Consider the following 21,459-nt stretch of genomic DNA (forward strand, 5'->3'; position numbering starts at 1 on the left):
ATTGCTCTATAACAATTACCCCCAAATTTAGCAACTTAAAATTACAACTGATTATTTTTTCTGTGGTTGAGGAATTTGGGAATACCTAGCTTGGTGGTTCTGGCTCAGAATTTTCCATGGTATTTTTTTTTTAAGATTTTATTTATTTATTCATGAGAGAGACACACACAGAGAGAGAGAGAGAGAGAGAGAGAGAGGCAGAGACACAGGCAGAGGGAGAAGCAGGCTGCATGCAGGGAGCCCGATGTGGGACTCTATCCCGGGACTCCAGGATCACACCCTGGACTGAAGGCAGGCACTAAACTGCTGAGCCACCCAGGCATCCCATCCATACGGTTTAATTAAGATGTTGGTAGAGGCTGTAGTCATCTGACAACTTGACTGGAACTCTGGGATCTACTTCCAAGATGGTGCACTGTTATGGCTATTGCCAGGAGGACTTGGTTCCTCACCACACGGACCTTTGCTTAGTATCTTCATGGCAGTTGGCTTCTCCCTGAATGGAGTGGGTGATCCAAGAGAGAATAAGGCAGAAACTTCAATGTCTTTTACGACCAAACCCTTAGTAGTCACATACTGATATTTATGCCACATTCTAATTGTTAGAAGTGAGTGACTAAGCCCAGTCCACATTGAAAGGGAGGAGTATTAGGCTTCATCTTTTGAGGGAGGTTTTTCCAAGGATTTGTGGACATATTTTAAAACCACCACCCTGGACTTCTACCTTCTTCAGTGCCTCAACAGCTCAGACCTCACCCTTACCAATATGGTAATGGTAATATCTATCCTTGCAGCATCTTCTTTTTTAGCTCTTCGGGGTCCTGAGCTCCTATCTCCCTTGCTGCAGCCATGTTTAATTGCATCCCTAGACAAGTGAGATCCCATGACATTGGCTTTTCCAACTCACACCATCACCACTGTCAAAGCTTATCTTGCTATGCCGAGCTTTCACAGAGCATAGCCAATCTAGTAGATGTGTTCATTTTCAGATTCTGTGAACATGTACTGACCAGCTTCTTTTTTAAACATCATCCTCAATATTGGTAGGAATACAAATAGAGTCTGACTCCATGGAAATTATGATATAGAAAGGGAGGTAAGTCATACAAAATAAATGTGCAGGAAGTAAAAAGTGGTATGTACAATAAGGAGCTACAGATAAAGACTAATATTTCCTGGAGTGGGTGAAATATTATGATTAAAATGTTCTCAAGTAAGACAGCTGGATTTTAGATGTGGCAGTGGTTACTGCCCAGCCTATAGAGAGACATTGCCTCTGGGTCTTAGGGCAAGTGACATAAGCTCCTTACACTTATTTCCAATAATAATCTCTGCTTCATAGGCTCACAGTGAGAATTTAATTAATTAACATACACAAAGTGCTAAGAACGGAGCCTGGCACATATTAGGCTTATTTAGTAACTTTGGACAGATGTTTTAAATTTTCACAATTTGCATTGTCCTCATCTTTTAAAAGGTAGAATAAAAGCATCTCCCTTCTAGGGTAGTTTTGAGAATTACATGAGATAAAGTAGGTAAAGGTCTTAATACCACATCTGACGCATAATAAGGGCTCAGGAGACATTATCATCATAATTTCTCCAACTCAGGAAGTCAAAGTATGCTTCCAAAAGAAAAGGCCATTTGAGTTAGACTGCAAAGGATGGGTAGAATTAAGAGATTAATTTTATCCATTGAAATACTTGCCACAACTACCATTCTTGTGACATTTGTATGTGTAGGCTTTATATGAGGTGCTCCACGTGGATGGTCTCATTATTCCCCCCTGTAGGCCCTGCAACAATGTTTATTTCACAGACAGGGAAAGTGACACCCAGAGAGTGGACATGATTTTCCTTAAATCAACCAGCTTGGAAGTAGCAGCACTAGGGGTTTGAAGAAAGGTTTATCTGGCTAGGAAATCTGACATCTCTCTTCCTATTTACATTGACCATATTCCCACCAGGTCTCCAAATACTTTTTGACCTCCTCCCAGAGAGTAAACTTGGCCCCAAGAAGGCAAGATAAGTGGCTTTACAGCCAGTGGATACCGTGGCAGCAGGTGGGAAGGGTGTGTGCTCTGTGACTAAGAGCTAGCCCTGGGGCCCCACCCTGTCGAATATCTTCTGATCAATAGAAACATTTCCTGCTGCTGTCAAAGGCAAGGAGGCTACTGTGTGAAGGAAACGTCACCTTTTTGAGATCTGTTGGCTCTCTGAGGGATAGGATTCAGAGCTCTTGATTGAATGGGGCCCTTAGCTCTAAAGCCACAACTACTTATTTTCCTTAAACCAACCTTATTGCTTCTCCATGGAATTTAATAAATCCAACTGGGAAACCAGGAAGCATAGACTATATGTAGCTCATTAAGCCTCTTTGCTCAGAAATGTGATGCTGTGTCAGTGTGTCAGCTACATTTCAGCTATATCTGCTCCCTGGACTATCATCAACCTGTTTCACGTCAATAGGAGTCACCTACAAATAGTAGTCCTGTCTTCCACAATGTAAGCTACTTGAGAGGGCAGCCAAGCCTCAAATCTTGGCTGATTTCAACATGCTTTGTGACCTGGGGAAGCCCCTTAGTCTCCCTGAGCTTTAGTTTATTCAGATAGAAGGAAGTTGAAGCAGAGGAACTCCAAGACCCTTTTCAGTGTAAAAACAGATGTGATCCTGAGACCCTACATACTTATAGCTCATCCTGGATGCACTGGATTGGCTGATGTTCATGCAAGTGCCTAGCCCTCCTGTCTCTTTTATCCAGGCTTGCATTGTTTCAGGAAGCAAGATCTGTCTTTGAGCAGCAGCAAGGTGTTGGGTTATGACATAGGAGCCCAAAGAGCACCGGCGTGTAGTCAGAATATTTAGGAAAGTTACTAAACTCAACCTTAAGTTTAGTTTCCTTAGCTCCCTTCCCTGTAAAATGGGAATGGTCCAGATTTGACCTCTTAAGGTTTTTGAGGAACAGATATAATGGATGTGACCATCCTGTATAATCCATAAAATAATGCTCCAATATAAGGATTTGATCCTGTGACTGTGTTTTCTAAATGCCTGCTCACCTGAAGGCCATTCCAGACCTGTGTTTTGCTGGTAGTACCATAGAAGCATACACATGCCAACCTTTGTCTTTAAAATAAATTAAAAAAAAAAAAAAGATTTTAATTGCAAGGTAGAAACTCGGAAGATTGAGATTACATCATTCTAGATAAATGGCTGAATCTAGATTTGTAATTTGTAGGTCCTGGTTCCTGCCTGCCTGATTGATTAATGGGGAAATGATGTGCCATTCTAGGCTGACACCAAAACTCCAGTGCCCATAAATCATCCTGCACCAGTTAACATCACTAATTCAGCTTCCTGGTAATAAATTAAAAAAAAAAATAGAGCCAGGCTTGTCTAATATTTTCTTTCTTCTATAGATTATACCAGAAAAATATGAGGAATTTTTACTCTTTGGAACATTTTTTGAAGCTACCATGATTGACCGGAAGATTGGAGATAAACCCTATTAGCTTTGAAGTTTCTATTGGTAAGTGCAAACAAGCACAGTACTTGGCATATGGCATTGGCTTTACACCTGTTTCTTGAATGAATAAGTTAGTGTCTTCCATAGAAGTGATAGCATTCTGGCAGAGAGTTGCACCTCAGAAAGAAATGAACAATTCTTTGTTCACTTTAGTGTTAATATATGAAGGATAGATTTATTTTCATACTTCATGAAAATAGTGGTAACTCCTCATAGAGTTATTGCAAGAATGTAATGAGTTAATGCATGTGAGGTCTTGTGCATATTATAAATGCTGTTATTATAACTCCCAAAAATCTTCCTGAGCTGTTGTATGACTGGGAAAACCTTTCCAAGAAATAGCATTCCATTAGAGAAGATCTTGATTCACATCAGGAGAGTGCCTAAGGAGCAAAGGAAGTAGAGATGGAATCCAGTTAATTTGTGACTTAAATAGTTTTTACATAAGAGAACATAAGAGGTATGTAGATGATGGCTCACCATCATTGTCAATCTTATTACTTTGGTTTGATGATCACATTTCCCATCTTCATACTGAGGTCTTACTTTCTCTGCCCTGGGAGGATATGACCTTGGATCCCTACTGCCAAATAGCCAGATTCTGCTTGTTGACACCTACCTGGCCTCTCTCCCCTTGCTGTGATCTCTATAGGTAATTTTGGGAACCTGCTTGATGGAGGTTCCCATCATGGAAGTAAGAAGAAGTCAGCTGAATCAGCTGAAGAAGACAATCTCCCACTCCTGCAGGAAGGAGAAGGGGATACAGCCCACAGTGTTGCCATCCCTATGCTCTCCACCACTCACCCAAAGAAACCACTCGTGACAGAAGGGAACAGGTAGGAGACACAGGAGGGGAGAACAGCCAGGGTTTTGACAGTGAGAGTCTGATCTGTTTCTGGGACTGTTTGATTCAGATCTTCCCTAAAACAAAAAACATCATTTTTTAATCTCAGTTATGGGAGCAAGGCATGAACAGGGGCAACATGGTCAGTGACACTCTACTGAATCCTAAGTGACAAGTTGACAACTCTCCAAATGTCACATCCGGTTATTCATCTAAGGGCAGACCAATGATGATGGCTATTATTACCATATCTATAACTTTGAACATAACAAGGTAGGAAGGTCAGAATTTAACATTTCAATCCAAGCCCTATTAACAGTTGCTATATTCATCTGAGCTCTGTGCTGTTATGTAAATGGGATTATTGGATACATCATTTCTTATCTTGTTTTTGCTGCAAACTAAAGAACTCAAAAAACAACTGTCAGCCAGCGGAAAAGACCATTTTGGGAAAAATCTGGGGTACCTCCATGCACACTCACTTATCCTTAACCTACATGAACTTTCAACATCCAAAGAAAAGTAAAATTCTAGACCTCTGTTGTAAGAAATTGATATTGAGCATCAACCACGTGATTTACAAGAAGAAGGCAAAGCCACACACAGGGAGAGTTTTCTGTAATCTGAGCTTTGTGCTATGAGAAAAACCTTTATCTTCTCATTAGGTTCTCATAAGAGAACATAGTTCTCCCCCTTTGTATGTGAGGAGATTGGAACTACACTGCTGGTGCTCTTCACTCTCTCCACTCTTCCTGACCTAGACACTCTCTCTGGGCACAGGCCCATAGCTTACTGAGCACTGTCAGGATAATAAGGACTCCCAAACACGTTTCCCCAGAAAGCCCTCTTCTCTGAGCAGCAGATGCAAACACCCCTATTGGATGTCCCAAGGTTGTAGCAGGTTCATCGTCTCCATAGACAACTTTGCTCCTCTTTCTATCTTTCCCATCTCATGGACTGGCCCTACCATTCTCTGTGTCCTCTGAACCACATACCAGAAAGCTGGCAGCTGCCCTCTTTTCCCTTCCTTCCCACATCCAGTCAACAATGAAGTCTGGTCAATTTTGGTTCTCAACTATTTCTCATATTGATTGCCATTTCTTTATTTCTGGCCATTGGCATCTTTGAACTGGATTATTCTAAAAACTTCCTATCTGACTCAGATCTTCTTCAAGAAATTCACCAAACTATCTATCAGAGCCAGTTACTCTGAAATCATTCATTGGCTGCCTGTGGCTTTCAGGATTATTTTTAAAGGCCACACCTTGTTGTCTCCATCCCCATTTACTTCTCTACCGTCGTCTCCAGTCACTCCCCACACTCCGCCATCCCTTCAGACACTCAATGTCTCTAGTGGTTCTCCAAATGTGTCCTGCTATTTGCTGCTTCTGGGCCTTTGACTATGCTCTTCCCTCTGCCAGTCAACAAGCCTCCTTGTCAGAACTTCTGGTTCCCATCACCCTTCAAGGTTAAGCTTACATTCTTTTCCTTGAATCCCAAGTCTGATTGGACTTCTGGACTCCCCTCCACCAAGTACCAATCACACTGCATTAGGATGTTTTTATTTGTCTGTCTCCTATGAGACTCTGAGCACTCTGAGTACAGGGACTGTGTCTTATTAACCTGTGTATCTGTTCTTCTCTAAGCCTGGAATGTAATAGGTCCTCATAGATGTTTTTGAATGAGTTAAGGAATTACCATAACTGGATTTGGAACAGGGTACTATAGGGACGGAGAGAGGAGGCGAGTAACTTACTTTCCCTGGGGAGGAGGTGAGGAATTGAGAAAGGTTACGGAAAAAGTAATATCCTAAAGGATGGGAAGGGGTTTAAGCAGTGGAAAGAGAGTGTTTGGGACAAAGTATGAAGGAGTGAGTAAAAATAATCTTAGCTGTTTATTAGCTCATTTTTGAGTGTGTCCTATATTTTCTAAATCCTGTCCCTCCCATAGACCACCTTCCTTGAGATGTTTTTTTGCTCCCTGGAAGGCATATTGTTGTCCATTCTTGTTTCCACACCCAACAAGGAAACCAAACTTCCAAGTCTTTTGATGGTTTCTTTGTCTATTCTCAAAACTGAGTTGATCAATGAGTCAACTTATTACAGATCAATAAGTTGATCTTATCACTGGATGTGAAAACTCAGGGATACTTTTCTGAGACAACTCAGAGATACTGTTCATCCTTTTATTGGGACCAGGCAGGGAAAACCTCCCCTCCCTTGTTGGACTAGCCCATTTTTGATGATGGTTGAAAATGTCAGATCTAGTGTGGGAATGTTTTGGGGAGGAAATCAGAAATATCAAAGCACTCCTGGATGGACCTCATATTAGTGTTGGCCAGCTGGCTCAAGGAGACCAAGATTAATCATGCTGTTTCTTGGACTTTCTGTCTCTCAGGAATATTTCTCAGTCACTATATTGAGGTTCTGTTGACATAGTGGCAAACCAGAGTGGCAGGAGCTGCATTGGAAGATCCTATGTCTATGATAGACACATGTGTGCATGGATACATGGACACACAGAAGCATGCACATTCATGCACACACACATTCACGCATATAATTGAGTTGTGTGTTGCCTTCATTAAAATGCTTCCTTGAGTTTGTTCTAGGCTTTACAGTTTTACAAAGCACATGCATTCACATATGATTTATGTGTTGGGCTGGAGTTCAGAATGAGATGAAGCACAGAACACTCATAGCAGTTCATCATTTCATTCTCAGGACTCTAGGGCTACCCTTGCCCAAAGTCACAAGGCTGGTCTTGTGTCAGGGCAGCCATTCAAACTGGCAGCCTTCTTTTCCCACTGGCAGCACAGTGCCCTCATGGTGTACTCCCATCTGCTGTGCTCCATCTGTAGTGAGTTTGCCTGAGACCCACAGCATCCCAGTCCCAGATCCAGTATGACTAGGAGAACTCTGGGAATCCAAAAGACAGAGTCCCTGAACATCATTAGCACAAAATAATCTGAACCATAGAAACCTTAGAACAAAAGACAATTTTGGGCCAAAATGTATCTTGTTGGGTTCTCAGTACAATAATTTTAAAAGAAATGGAAGCACAGTTTGATTTCTAACTTACTTATTTATTTATTTATTTATTTATTTATTTATTTATTTATTTATTTATTGTTTCCTGCTATAATAACAACCTCAGGTTCTGCCAAGAATTTATTTGGCTTCTCTTCTAAATGGATGCTTCCTGATTTATTTTTTGCAGAATAGACTATAGGACACCTTTGCTAACTTTATGGTCCCCAGAAGAAATTTGGGTTGGAGAGCTAAAAAGAACAACCACCCATTCTTTCAGGCTGAACTTCTCCTTAGTTTTCTGGAATGAAAACAAAGCTTTCTCTCCCTCTGCCTCTCCTTTCTCTGCCTCTACATATATGTGACTCCAAACACCATCCACATTAATAGAGCCACACATCTCACAGTGCCCATTCAAAGAACTTTGCCTTGGCTTTCCTTCCCTGTTTCTCTTCTCAGTCCCAGCTGTTTGTAGGAAAATTACAGGAGGCTTGAGGAAAACCTAGTCAAGGATATAGCTGTCATTTGACAGAGAACTTCAACTTTTTGCCACACTTCTCCCACTTTACTGTCTCACCCCATTCCCTTTTTCCTGGGGGAGCAAAACTGATGAATTAATTCCTTCTTTTGTGTCTTTAATCTCACCATGTTGACTATCTTTTTCTCATCAGCTTTTAAGCATATCCAACCGTCATCCTCAAATGTTTCTTTTGGCTCCAAATCTCCCCTTTAGCTATGTTGCCATCCCTTTTGTCTCTTCTTAGCCAAGTGTGTCACCTGCATTATCAGCCCCAAAGCCTGGCAGCGGTAAATTTTGGATACATGCATGAATGGATGGATGGATAGATGGATGAATGGATGGACGGATAGATGCATGGATGGACAGAGGACAAATAGATGAGTGATGGATGGAGGGATGCATGGATGCATGGATGCATGCATGCCTAGATGGCAGCATGGTTGCTCCAGTTTAGATTGCGGAACATGCTTCATCATCATTAATAATATGTGACGCTCTTAAAGTTCATTCACATGTTATCTCAATTGATTTTCACACAGTGTGTATCTTGTAGACATTAAAGGGAAAATGTTAGTTTTTCTCCTTCTCTTCTCTTTTCAACCGGAAAGAAAAGTTCCTCCTTGCAGAAGGTTTGCCTGATAAACCCTGCCCCCTGGTGCTCAGCTCTAGGCTTTGCCTTGGGTCTGATGACTGTAGCTGTTAGTATCTCACCATTATCACTACATATCTATTCATTGTTTATTGTTCGTAGGTCCCCAGTTAGAAAGGAGTTAATAGTTTGATTGTTTTGCCACCGCCTCCTTCATCCCATTCAGAATGTAAAAAACATGAACATGTGGCTGGAATTGCCTGAAAAATACCAGTTGCCAACTAATGTCCAGACCAAACTTGTTTTCACAGGAATTACAACTATTTGCCTTTTGAAGCCAAGAAGCCCTGTGTCTATTTCATCAGTTCTTGGGGAGACCAGACCTTTAGGCTGCACTGGTCCAACATGCTGGAGAAAATGGCAGACCTACTGGTAGGTGACTCTCAAAGGTGATGGATTTGAACACTGGGTGGATGGAGGCAAGGAGAGGGTGCCTCCTTTTCACTTAGGAGAGGGCTTTGACCTCAATTTAAATACAAATAAATTGCAGCTGCTGCATTGGAAGGCACAGAGTTCCTACCCTGTGGATGTAGGGGAATGAGAATACATTTTTACTTTAAATAGAAATATCTGGATTAGAATCCCTGCTCTACTTCTTAACGTTATAGGACCTAGGGATAGGCTGTTTTCCTTATCTTCAAAAGGCAGGAGATTGACAACTTTCTCACAAAATTGTTAGATCAAGGCTTCAACTCATAAAAAATTCTAAGTCCTTAACATGGAGAATCGCCTACACGGTGAAGTCCCGCCACCTCTCCAGTCCTGCCTCTCACATACTCTCTCTTTTGTCCCAAGCACGTTGGACTTTTAGTTTCTTGAAGAACGAAGTTTCTGCATGCCTGATTTCCACCTCCATGCTGTTCCCTCATCTTGAGCTACTTTTCCCCTCCACGCTTCTCCCATATCACCCATCCACCTCCACAGCTCAGTTTCAACTACTTCCTCAGAAAAGACTTCTGGCTTCTCCCCCTTTTCCTCTCTTGCAATACTCTGCGCTTTACCTTCAGAGCTCTCTGTACTTTACAATTGATTTGTGTGTTTATTTGTTCAATAACCATTTCCCACTCTTCTTTGGCAACTGGCATAAGACCTGACACCTGAAAAGGGCCGAGAGTTATTTGAGGGATTGAATGTTTGGGAGTATTTATGACAGAGCCAATATGCAGTGACTGCTGGCTTGTTCTACTCAACCCTGGGGAGGAAGGCACTCCTGGGAACTCTGCTTCTTTGGGCTCTTGAGCCTGCCTTTTGCGGCTCTGCCTCTCTCACATTTCTCTTAGTGCATACACAGCTCCAAGGAGCGCCCTCTACTTTCTGTCCCGCCATGCCTCACCAGGTGACCCTCTCATTCCATGACAACCTATTCTAAGGAAAGAACAAATTTCTCTCTCTCATTTGCTTTGTCATTCTGTCTTTAGTTGTGTGAAACAGAGAATCGCTGCTGGCCTTGGGGAATCCAGGCATCATGGAGGTAGAGCCTAAAGGGGGTAGAGGACCTCCACATTATGTGGAGGTGTAGACTCGCTTTGTAAGGCTGATTTTGCTTCTCCTTCAGGCAAAAGAGAGAGTTTATTTCTAAAAGTCCTGACAAAACAAAGCAGAATATTTCCCTAGAGACCACAACTGCCTTTTCATTCATTTCTAATTCCTTTCTCAGTGCCAGGATCCCTGCCACACTTGGCATATCGTGGCTAACGTGATTGAATGTTTACTAAGCACTAAGTAGTGTTTGAAGAAGTCCACACCTCTCTATGGTGCTATAGGTAGCCGCTATTATTATCTGATTTTATGGGAAACTGGGCATAAGGGGGTTAGTTCACTTGTAAGAATAGAGCCTGGATTTGAACAGAGGTAGTTTGACCTACACATAAATTTTTAACCACTCTGCATTTTGCCTTGGGGAAAAAGGGAAATGTGTGTCTCCAGACATCAAACTTTGATGTGTAGTAGATAATGTGGTTTTTGTAAATTTTAGAAAAGCATTGATAACATACATATTTCCTTTTAAGTGTCCTATCCCTCCAAGCCACTAAATGGAATACAGCCTTTAGGCCTAAAAAAGAAAAGTATGATTATTAAATACACAAGCATATAGCAATTATCATATGCAACCTGTCCTCCTCCTCTATAACACTTCACCCCCTGCTCAAACCCCTATAATCAGAAGAATTGATAACCCTTGAAATTCAGGATTATTCAGTATTACTATATTCCTATATAACCAATCAACTTAAACACTGCTTTTGAAGTTTTTTTTTTTTTAAATAATTGTATCTAATTTACTCTATTTTGTTAGGTATTTCCTGACATGAGGTTTCCCCACAGGATAGACTAAGTAAATGGTTCCCCATTAGGAAATGATCTGGATAGACATTATGAATTTGAACAACACAGGAGATGACTTGTATTTGGAACGATTCCAGTTAAGAAAAACAAGGTTCAAAGTTAGAATGCAGTAGCATTTCCCAGATAGGGCATAAGAAAATGAGGAAACTCTTCATTCATTTCTAAAACACAAAATCAGCAGAATAGTATGTCTGAGATAGTACAATCAGTGTCTCTGCTAGAGTGTCTCCTTCTGCCTCTCATCCCTCCACCTCTATGATTTGTTTTCAGGAAGAGAGTATAGAAGAAGCAAGAGAATTGATCAAGATTTCAGAGACAGCATCAGAAGAGAAAATGAAGACAGTGCTTAGTGACTTCATCAGTCAAAGCAGGTACTGGGAGAAACAGCTGGCATATGAGTTGCTGAGCTTATATGGAATCAGCTTTTAATTACCTTAGAAAAGAGTTGATTTTCTATGCATTCAGATGGCCATTTTATAGAGCTCTATCCATCTTTACTTTGTTCAGTAATTTAGTGGCACTTCTGGCTTCACTGTTGCTTCCTGACATTTAACTAAAGCATAAAGCAAAGGGGGAAAAAAAAAGAGAGAGAAGAAAAGAAAGACTCACTGCAGAGACTTTTAAATGAAACAAGAAAAATGCTAGGAGTGTTATGCCCAGCATGCTTCCTAACATTTGGTAGCTACTCAGCAGCTATTTGACAATTAGATGGATAAGTTATATCAAATACCATTTTTTAAAAGATTTATTTATTTATTTATTTATTTATTTATTTATTTATTTATGAGATATACACAGAGAGAGGCAGAGACATAGGCAGAGGGAGAAGCAGGCTCCCTGCAGGGAGCCCTATGTGGGACTCCATCCCAGGACCCCGGGATCATGCCCTGAGCTGAAGGCAGACACTGAACCACTGAGCCACCCAGAAGTCCCTCAAATGCCATTTAATAGAATTTTTTATATAGCACAATAAGCACCACATAAGGACTCTGATTCCAGGTGGCAAACAATATAACAGAAGATTTAAAAATAGAGTATATTAAATGCTTTTTAGAAAGTAACAAATAATTCCCAATTTTAGTGGCTTAACATAGTATTGATCTGAGTTTGTGTGAGTCAGGAGTCCAGGTGTGGCTTAGCTGGGTCACTTGCTGAGACCCTCTCAGAAACTCCTACAGTCAAGGCATTGACTGAGGGAGGCTGCAGTTACCTTGAGGCTCCAGTGGGCAGGATTCACTGCCAAGACCACTCATATGGTTATTTGCAGAATTCAGTTCTTCACGGGCTGTTGGGTTGAGGACTTTCAGTTCCCTGCTGGCTATTGGTTGGAAGTTAGCCTCAATTCTTTACCATGTGGGCTACCTCTCATGACATGGCAGCTGACTTCATCAGAGTGAGCAAACTGAAAGAGTCAGAGAGAACATGTCAGCAAGATGGAAATCATGGTCTTGTATAACCTAATCTTGGAAGTGACATCTCATCACTCTTACATACTCTACTATGAGCAAGTCACTAGGTCCAGTGCACATTCAAAGAGAGGGAACTGCCCAATGGCATGAAGAGCAGAAGAAGGAGGTCACTGGGGGCCATTGTAGGAGCTGCCTATCACATAAAGAAATGACCTAGACTAACACTTGAAATTAATTAGCTCAAGACTTAAGCAAAAATGAGAATTTGTCATAATGGCAGCAATGAAGTGGCAGAGATTTATTTGATGGAAGGCAAAAACTAGTAGATAAGGGGTAGCTAAGTAGATAAATGCTAGTGTTCTGCTTTATAAGTTCTATCCTTCCTAATTTCTCAATTACCTGTCATTTTTTGCTTTAAAAAGGATAAAAACCAAATAAATATATATATTTTCTTTCTATCAATCTTACTTTTTCATTTCTCATTATAGAAGCAATGTGTATCGGTGCTATTCCTGCTGTGAGCTAAATGCCACCTGCAATTCTCTTTAAGCATCTTTGAAAAGCTTCATGATCTCATATTTTTAGAAACCATTTGTGGGCAAATTATAGCTCAATAATTTCTATATTAGGGGGTTATTTAGGATGATAATCATTGCCCCTTTTTTTTCAAGTTTACAAGCAACTGTCAACATATTTATGAGGGTCACACAGAGCTCAAAATGTTAGTTTTATATTTGGTAAACTTGGATTTGAGAAAGCATCTTGGATCTGAGGTCAAGGTGGTCTTCCTGTTCCCTCCCCACATTTGTGGTTAACCACATTTGTGGTTGAGCAGCTGGACTTCTGAGTCCCTCCACCCTCGCCACTGCCTCAGAGGAGACAGGCCACTTGCCACATGAAGGTGAAGAGGCTGTCCACAGGCCACAGCAGGCTGAAAGATGAAGAATGAACAGAAACAGGTGTCATGGTCATTTACTCTGATTCTGATGAGGAAATCAATGATTTCTCCCCCTGTGAGAAAGGGAGAGAAATCAGAAATCAGAAGTGCCTACCTTGTCTCCCTTGAGCTGGTCCATCCTGGGAGTGGAATGGGATTTCTTGCAGCTCTCAGAAAGGTAGACATGTGGCAACAAGATGCCTGCCTCAAAATAGAATCCATTTTATTCTTTTTAAAAATTAAGAGAAAATATAACTTGACCAGTATGTCCACAGAGGATTTCAGGTAAGGTTTCTAATTGCTCTGACATAGGACCCCTCACTGTGAGGTCTGGCATCTTAGACTTCCCCTTTTGTTTCCTTGTTTGCTTTCATTTCTCTTTGATTTTCCTCATCACAGTATTAAATGTTCATCTTACAAAAAAAAAAGTAAGAATATATAAAGAAAAAGTATTCTCAATTCTCTCTCTAATCCCACTCTCCAGAGACAAGTGATTTGTCATCCTGGATTTTTTTCCTGTGCATTTGCAAACCCACACATTCCTAAAAACACTACATTTTTTCACAAATATTACACACTTTGTTCAGCAAGTTGCTTTCCCACTATACAGCCTATCACTGGCATATTCCTACAGTAGTCATGATAGTGCTCAGTATTTAATTGTGTGATATGTATGACATATTTAACTGGTCCCTGATATATTAGTTACTTCTATTTATTTTCCTACTATAAACAATGCTACAATAAACATTACTATATGAACATCTTCTTGCAAAATTTTTCAATTGTTTTTGAAGGACAGAATTCTAGTTTAATTTATGGATCAAATTATTTTGATAATAATTCATCTTTAAGGGCTGCCCAGGTGGCTCAGCGGTTTAGCACCTGCCTTCAGCCCAGGGCATGATCCTGGAGTCTCGGGATCAAGTCCCACGTCAGGCTCCCTGCATAGAGCCTGCTTCTCCCTCTGCCTGTGTCTCTGCCTCTCTCTGTCTCTCTCTCTCAAGAATAAATAAATAAAATCTTAAAAAAAATAATAGTTCACTTTTAAGACATTTAAATTTTGGCAAGTACTATCAAATTGTCTCTTGAACATTGTAACAATGATTGGAGGAGAGTGACTATTTCCCCCACCAGCCTTGAATATTATCCCGTTTTTAATAAGTGAAAATGGTATTGATTTTAATTTGCATTTAAGTTATCACTAATGAAGGCAATATATTATTTTCCCAAGTTCTAAAGCCATTATATTTCTTCTTCAATTGCATTTATAACTTTTATCATTTTCTTATTGAGCACATTTTAAACATCATCCCTCAAAATGTTACTAATCAGTCTTTTGTAGGACTGTGAGGACATATCTCAGGATTGAGTAAAAATATTTTTTACATACTACTTTTCAGGAAACTCTTGCTGTGTGTTAAATGTGTAAAATGATGAAAAACTGTTTTATTTTGTGTTTGTTGTTATGATCTTGGATAGCAATCATAATATATATGTATATGAAAGAAAGTAGGAAAACAAGCATCTATTCCTCCAAACTAATATAAAGTCTGGGCATCATTTCCAATCCTCACTTTGTCTCTTAGAAAAGTTAGCACACCATTTCTTAATTCTAAATGAGAAATCTTGGTTCTGCAGCTTTATCAACTTTCCCATTGTATTGCAGAAAGTATATTTGCAAATCTCTGGAATTCCATAAATGGATTTTCACTAAGTAGATTTCAGAATTGTTATTCTTCTCTTATAGTGCCTTTATCTCTGAAGCAGAGAAGAAACCCAAGATGTTGAACCAAACCACTTTAGATAAGAAACGACTTACGCTCTGTTGGCAGGAGCTGGTATGTGAAAATCTATTTATACTTTGAACAGAATTAAAACATGTGCTTTAAAAATAAACCTCACAGATGAGGCATAGGTCATAGACCAGATGAGGATAAGGTTCTAAAAGTTATACATTTGCATGATGTAGAAGCATGAGTGAGAAGGGTAAGCTGGAAAGGAACAGCATTTATTGACCATTTATAAGAATGATCTAGAAGCCCACCAGTCCTACATCTTATTCTGATGGATTTCTCCCTTGCCCATTTTCTCGACATCTGTATTTTGTCAAAGACTATATACTCCTTGACTTGACCTTTGCCTGACAAATGGAGGGACCAGAAAAATAACTGTTCTCTTGCGTTTCCTTCCATTAAGGATTCTGTTTTTAAAAAATTAAGAGAAAATTTAACTTGACTAGTATGTCCACAGAGAATTTCTGGTGAGGTTTCTAATTATTCTGACATAGGACCCCTCATTGGGAGGTATGGCATCTTAGACTTCCCCTTTTGTTTCCTCTGTAATTGATTTTCTTCATCAGAGTATTAAATGCTTATCTTACAAAAACAGGGCAGGAGTGCTGTGTCCTGGAGAACCCACACAGCAATGCATGCCTCACAGATCCTCAGTCCCTGTTGAATGAGTGATGGCTGAGAAATACCAGACCAAGTCAGACTCTGGATTATCTTACCTCAAAGCTTTAGTTCCAGCTGTGGCACCAAGGGATGCTTTGTATGAGGCCATGATAATTCCACAAAGAAAAATTACTCAGTGTTTGACTGGTCAGGGACATTTAAAAGATGTGAATGGGTCCCAGAGAAATTAAATGATTTTTTTAAAGGTCACGGTTAATTAATCATAGTCTAGACACTAAAACCCAAGTCTCTAAAGTGGTTTACCTTTCTTTCCAGGATAATAAACAAAGGTTTGTGTATTCCTCCTCTGAACTCCAAGGGAGGCCAGATTTTCACTATATAGAAGATCTCCCTCCTATTTCATTTCTTCTTTAGCATCTCTGACTGCCCTTCCCTGCCTCTACAACATCCATATACTACATATTGCCCTCAGAATGCTAATGTCTTCTCAGAATCCAGCAGTCCTTGGCCCTGAACAAGTCCATGAATTTGATATCTTGTAGTGGCCCACCTTTCCCTCCTCATCTCTGGACCTCTACTTCCACCTTTCCAATGGACACGTCACTGCTTGTCTCACAGCACCTCCAACTCAACCCATCCTATTAAACCCATCAGCTTCCAATCTAACCTTATTCCACATCCTGGATTAGCACCACTAGCTATACTTGCTGCTCCAACCAGAAGCGGAACTCAACTTTGAATCTTCATTCTTAACCCTCAACAGTCAATTCAACCACTGGCTCTATTGATTCTTCCCCTTAAAGACTCTGGAACTTGCTCCACTTCTTCATCCCCAGAATTGTTGCCTATACTGAGTTCCATAGCACCCACTAGGCTTAGACTACTGCCGTAGGCTTCCTCCAACCCATCTTCCATACTATAACAAAATGGTCTTTCAAAAACACAAACCCGATTAGATCACTATTGCTTCAAAAGTCACTGGCATCTGTCAGCCCTACATACCCTCCATCCGTAACTGTTTCCTCTGTCTGGACTGTCTTATTTCTTCTTATTATCTGATGAATTCTGTTCATTGTTTAAGACTCAGCTCAAATGTCATGTCATCTATAAAACCTAGCTCTGCCTCTCTCTGGTCCCCTGGTATTTTGTACATATGTTGCTTTCAGCTCACCAAGCTATCGGAGTCTCAGGGGGAGGAAGCCTGTGTCTTACTCTGTCCTAGGCCTTGGCTCCTAGTACAGTGCCTGCTACATAACAGGTATTCAGTCCTCCCAGTCAACACATACATAGGGCATCCTATGTGCCAGGCCCTATGCTAGGTCCTGGGAACGCAGAACCATGAGGACTTGGCACTTGCCCTTGAGGAATTTATTAATTGACTGGCTTGTTCATTCCACAAACATTTATTCAACACCTGCTATGTGCCAGGAACTCTGCCAGACACTGAGAATATAAGAACAAAGTAAGACCAAGTCAGAGGAGGTCCCTCTCCAGTGAAGTTTATATATTTGTTACCTTTAGAAAGGTATGCAACAAATAAACAAAAAATGATTACAGATTATGATTGTGAAGGAAATTTTGTAAGGCTACAGTGATCAGGAGAATGTGGGGGACTTGGTGTGGTAGTGACATTTAAGCTGAGTGTTGAGAAGGAATGAGCCATGCAAAGTCCAAGAAAGAATGTTTGAGCAAGAGGAAAGCCCATGCACACCAGTCTTGAGGATGGACTGAGAGAGGCACGTTTTGGGTCCCCTTGAGGACCCATGTGTCAGGGACCCAGCCTAGGAAGCAATATGAGATGAGGCAGAGAATAGGCCAGGGGCACTCATGCCATTGTCTCAGAAATCACTGGAAAGAGTTTGGGGGCTTCCTAAGCACAAAAATGTGGCTGAATGAATGAATTCAAATAAACACTTTCAGATGTTCCAAACACTTGTATGGAGCTCACTGGCAACGTTTCTCAAATAATGACAGCTTGGTCTGGAAGCAACCCCCAAGCCTCTAGAAGAGGTAGTAAGAGCAGTGACGAAGGACATTGGTTCTGGACCCTGCTGGGGCTCCACTCCAGCTCAGCCTCTCAGTACTGCATTACTCTCCTTCCTCTGCTATGGTACCCACCTGTCAAACAAAGGTGAGAAGACTTTCACTGCCTCCAGATGCCTAAGAAATTTCTGTTAAATGGACAGCATGCACACTGGCAGATCCTGACTCAGGCTCATGAGTGGCTCAGGGTGGAATAAAATCTCCATTTTTCCCAAGTCTCTCAGTATTCCTAGTGTGTGTCTATATATCTGACTCTTCCCCCAAACTTTCAAATGTCTGAGAACAGACAGCAGAAACACCTAGTCCCCTCTTGATTCAAACTGTGATTTGGTAGATCATCTTGAGGCTGAATATTTTTCAGTTTTCCAATTACTATGTCAACAGACATATATAAAGGTTTTTTTTTTAACCTAGGGGGTGTACCTCAAGATTGCTTTAATTTTTATTTCTTTGATCACTAGTGTGTGTGGTGGATCCCTTCAGGATCCTCCAGCAACAAGATAGTCCTTGTCCAGATTTCTAGAAAGATCTACACTGACCCTTATCTTGTTTCAGGAAGCAATGGCCAAGGAGGCCAAGGGAATCATTCAGCAGCAGAAGAAAAAGTTATCTCTTGATGAAATCATCCACGAAGCAGAGAACTTTGTGGAAAAAATACGCTTCCTTGTTGATGAGGTAATCAACTCTAAAGGCAAACTTCCTTTGGGAGATTAAACCAAATGTATTCCTAGTGAGGTTTGAATGTTTGATAAGAGTGCCTGAGCTAAGCAGGCACTATTAGTTTAGGGGTGGAAAGGAGATTTTTAAATTAAGCCAAATATGTACAGCTTTGTTGATTTTTAAATGAAGTCTGCGTATTCAGCAGAAATAAAAAGCACATCCCTTAATGGAATCAAGAAAAGTCAAAATAAGTATGGGACCTTTGATAAGCTTTCAACTGTCAAAGGATTTAAACTCATATTCAGCAAAAGTCAAAACAGCTTCTCATTTTAAAGTTAGTTGTAAACAGTATCTTCTGTGACTTCTAGAATGATCTAAAAAGATCCTCCTATTTGCTTCTGTTAGATACCGGGTTTTGTGTCGGAAGGTTTCAAGGAGAGGTACATACCTACTGCTTCTGTCAGTCTCAAAAGTTGTATTTCTTGGTGCAAATCTATCACTCCCTGGGGACCAAATAAGCAGTGAGATAGGAAGTCATGTCAACAGAGGCAGGAATTTTATTAAGCACCTAGAAGGTTCAAACCAAGCATCAGGACTTTAGGTCTGTGCCTGACTGACCCTCTAGGAAACCTCCTCACTGATATTTCTGTTTCCATATCAAGAGAGAAGGCATGTCCTTTTTGGGAACAAAGGACACTAGAGGATTATAGGGTTAAAAGATAGAACACCTGCTTTGAGCCTAGGAAAGTCAAAGCATAGTTTATGACAATGTACCTCCCTTTTGCTTTGGGCCAGCTATGCTGGCTCAGAAATATGCATTTCAAACACTCACATCCTAATGGGCCTCTTGGCAGGGAATTCTGTAATTCCTATCTCTATTAGCTCAATTTTAAAGTAGAATTTTATGTGCAATTTTGTCAAGTTTCTCCTGAAGAACCACCTAAAATGGAGCTAAAATACTTAGCAGCCATATTTTAGGTCATAAGTCCCTTGTAGAATTGTTTTTTCCTTCCTTGACAGTAAACAGAAAGACATTCAAAGACATTCATGGATTTTTATTTCTGCTTTTTCATTTGAATATTCTGGAATGTTACCTGGCTCTATGGAGCACCCATGTTTGAGGATAAAACATTATTATATGATTACAAAAAAAAGCAAAAACAAAGGGGAAGATGTTTTATTTTATAGGCAGACATAAGTAGGCCACCAGGGGTGCCAAATCGTGGGTACGTCTTGCATATCAGTAAAGCACAATAGCACAATTGGGTATATGGGGTTTGCATGTACTTGTAAGTCATGATATAAGACTTTCTCAAAGAAGCTGCACTTCACTTGCTTACTTTCATAGATGGGTAAGTGTCTAGATGGTTTAAGTCACAGAATTTGTTTTACAGAGGGGGACTGTTTCAGGATAGGGGAAATCTGGAATGGTACCTGTTAAACACCAACTCATCAGATCCATTCCCCTTCATTCCCACAGCCACAGCACACCATTCCCGACGTCTTCATCTGGATGCTTAGCAACAACAAGAAAGTGGCATATGCCCGCATTGCCTCCAAAGACCTGCTCTATTCCCCCATCAGGGAGCAGATGGGCAAACACTGTGGGAAGATCAAAACTCATTTCCTCAAAGTAAGTCTGCACTATTTTTGACTCAAAGACAGGAAATCTCCATTTTTCCCAAGTCTCTCAGTATTCCTAGTGTGTGTCTATATATCTGACTCTTCCCCCAAACTTTCAAATGTCTGAGAACAGACAGCAGAAACACCTAGTCCCCTCTTGATTCAAACTGTGATTCGGTAGATCATCTTGAGGCTGAATATTTTTCAGTTTTCCAATTACTATGTCAACAGACATATATAAAGGTTTTTTTTTTTTAACCTAGGGGGTGTACCTCAAGATTGCTTTAATTTTTATTTCTTTGATCACTAGGAGAAACAAACATTTTTTCTGTTAGTTTTTTATCTTTTCTCTTGTGCAATTTGTCTGTGTCACGGTTTCATGTGAGTTCATCTATATTTTAAAAATAAATTACAAGAGAAAAGATTCGTATTTCACAGAACTGGTAGCTTAGGATTCCTGTGGCCTTCAGTTGTTAAATTCATCTTGGGTCCATGCACCCTTCATGAAGACAGGTCACTTAATGCCTCATGAGTGGACAATAGATACAATCTCTGGATGGATGCTGCTGCTGACTCTAAATCAAAATTTGAGCTTTCTTAGAGACCCTGCGTAATTTATCTCTACTACAAATTTATATCCCAGAAGTAGACTTGAGCAAATCTGGAGAAAGAGTGGTCCAGAGGCTTACCACTCACCACTGATTGACAAGAATGTGTAATTTGGCTGATTAGCTCTTCCTAACTCATCATAGACTTTCCTAGCAATTCCAGTTCTGATTTCTTGCTAGAGGGAGGGTGAGAAGGCCTCATGAACCATGCCATATGAAGAATGGGTGAAGAGAAGACTGCTTGACTGAGAAGAGTCTTGATGGCATGAGAGAGTTTTGAAGTGATTGTAGGGCTACCACATGCTGATGAGTTGAGTGTGTGTGTGTGTGTGTGTGTGTGTGTGTGTGTGTGTGTTTCCATAGGATAGAAGCTGGCACCATGATAGCTGTTGTAGGGAAATAGCTCCCTATACAGAGGTCCATATTTGTTCTTTGTCCCCTTGATATAAATACAGCAATGGGCAGCTAGGTTAGATAGCCTCTAAGCACCATCCAAACGTTAGAGTCTACCTTAGATGTGATTGTTAAATGTTGCAGACAGAAGAGGCAATAGGGATAATGGTTTAATGCTTGGGCTTTAAAACAAGGTGAATCTGGGTTGAAACTTGAATTAGTTGGTCAGGGCTGCTATAACAAAGGACCACTGAGTGGTTTAAACAACAGAAACATCTCTCAATTCTGAAGGTTGGAAATCTGAGATTAAGATATCGGCAGAGCCATAATCCCTCTGAAAGTGCTAAGGAAGCACCTGTTCTAGCTTCTGGTAGTCCCTTGGCTGGTGGAAGCATAACTCCAATCTCTGCATTATGTTCTCTCTTTGGTGTGTATCTCTTCATATGAAGTCCTTT

General features: G+C 40.6%; 1 protein-coding gene across 1 annotated transcript in view; it reads left to right on the forward strand.

Moving 5' to 3' along the window:
• The window catches only part of FER1L6 (fer-1 like family member 6), a 155,533-nt gene that overhangs the window by 58,534 nt on the left and 75,540 nt on the right, over positions 1-21,459 (forward strand). Inside the window, 8 exon segments of the mRNA XM_038555452.1 lie at positions 3,420-3,503; positions 3,505-3,529; positions 4,179-4,362; positions 8,820-8,940; positions 11,185-11,285; positions 15,011-15,101; positions 18,276-18,395; positions 19,861-20,013. Coding sequence (XP_038411380.1) covers positions 3,420-3,503; positions 3,505-3,529; positions 4,179-4,362; positions 8,820-8,940; positions 11,185-11,285; positions 15,011-15,101; positions 18,276-18,395; positions 19,861-20,013 — 879 coding nt within the window.

Source organism: Canis lupus, chromosome 13 (genome assembly GCF_011100685.1).
Source record: "Canis lupus familiaris isolate Mischka breed German Shepherd chromosome 13, alternate assembly UU_Cfam_GSD_1.0, whole genome shotgun sequence".
NCBI lineage: Eukaryota > Metazoa > Chordata > Mammalia > Carnivora > Canidae > Canis > Canis lupus.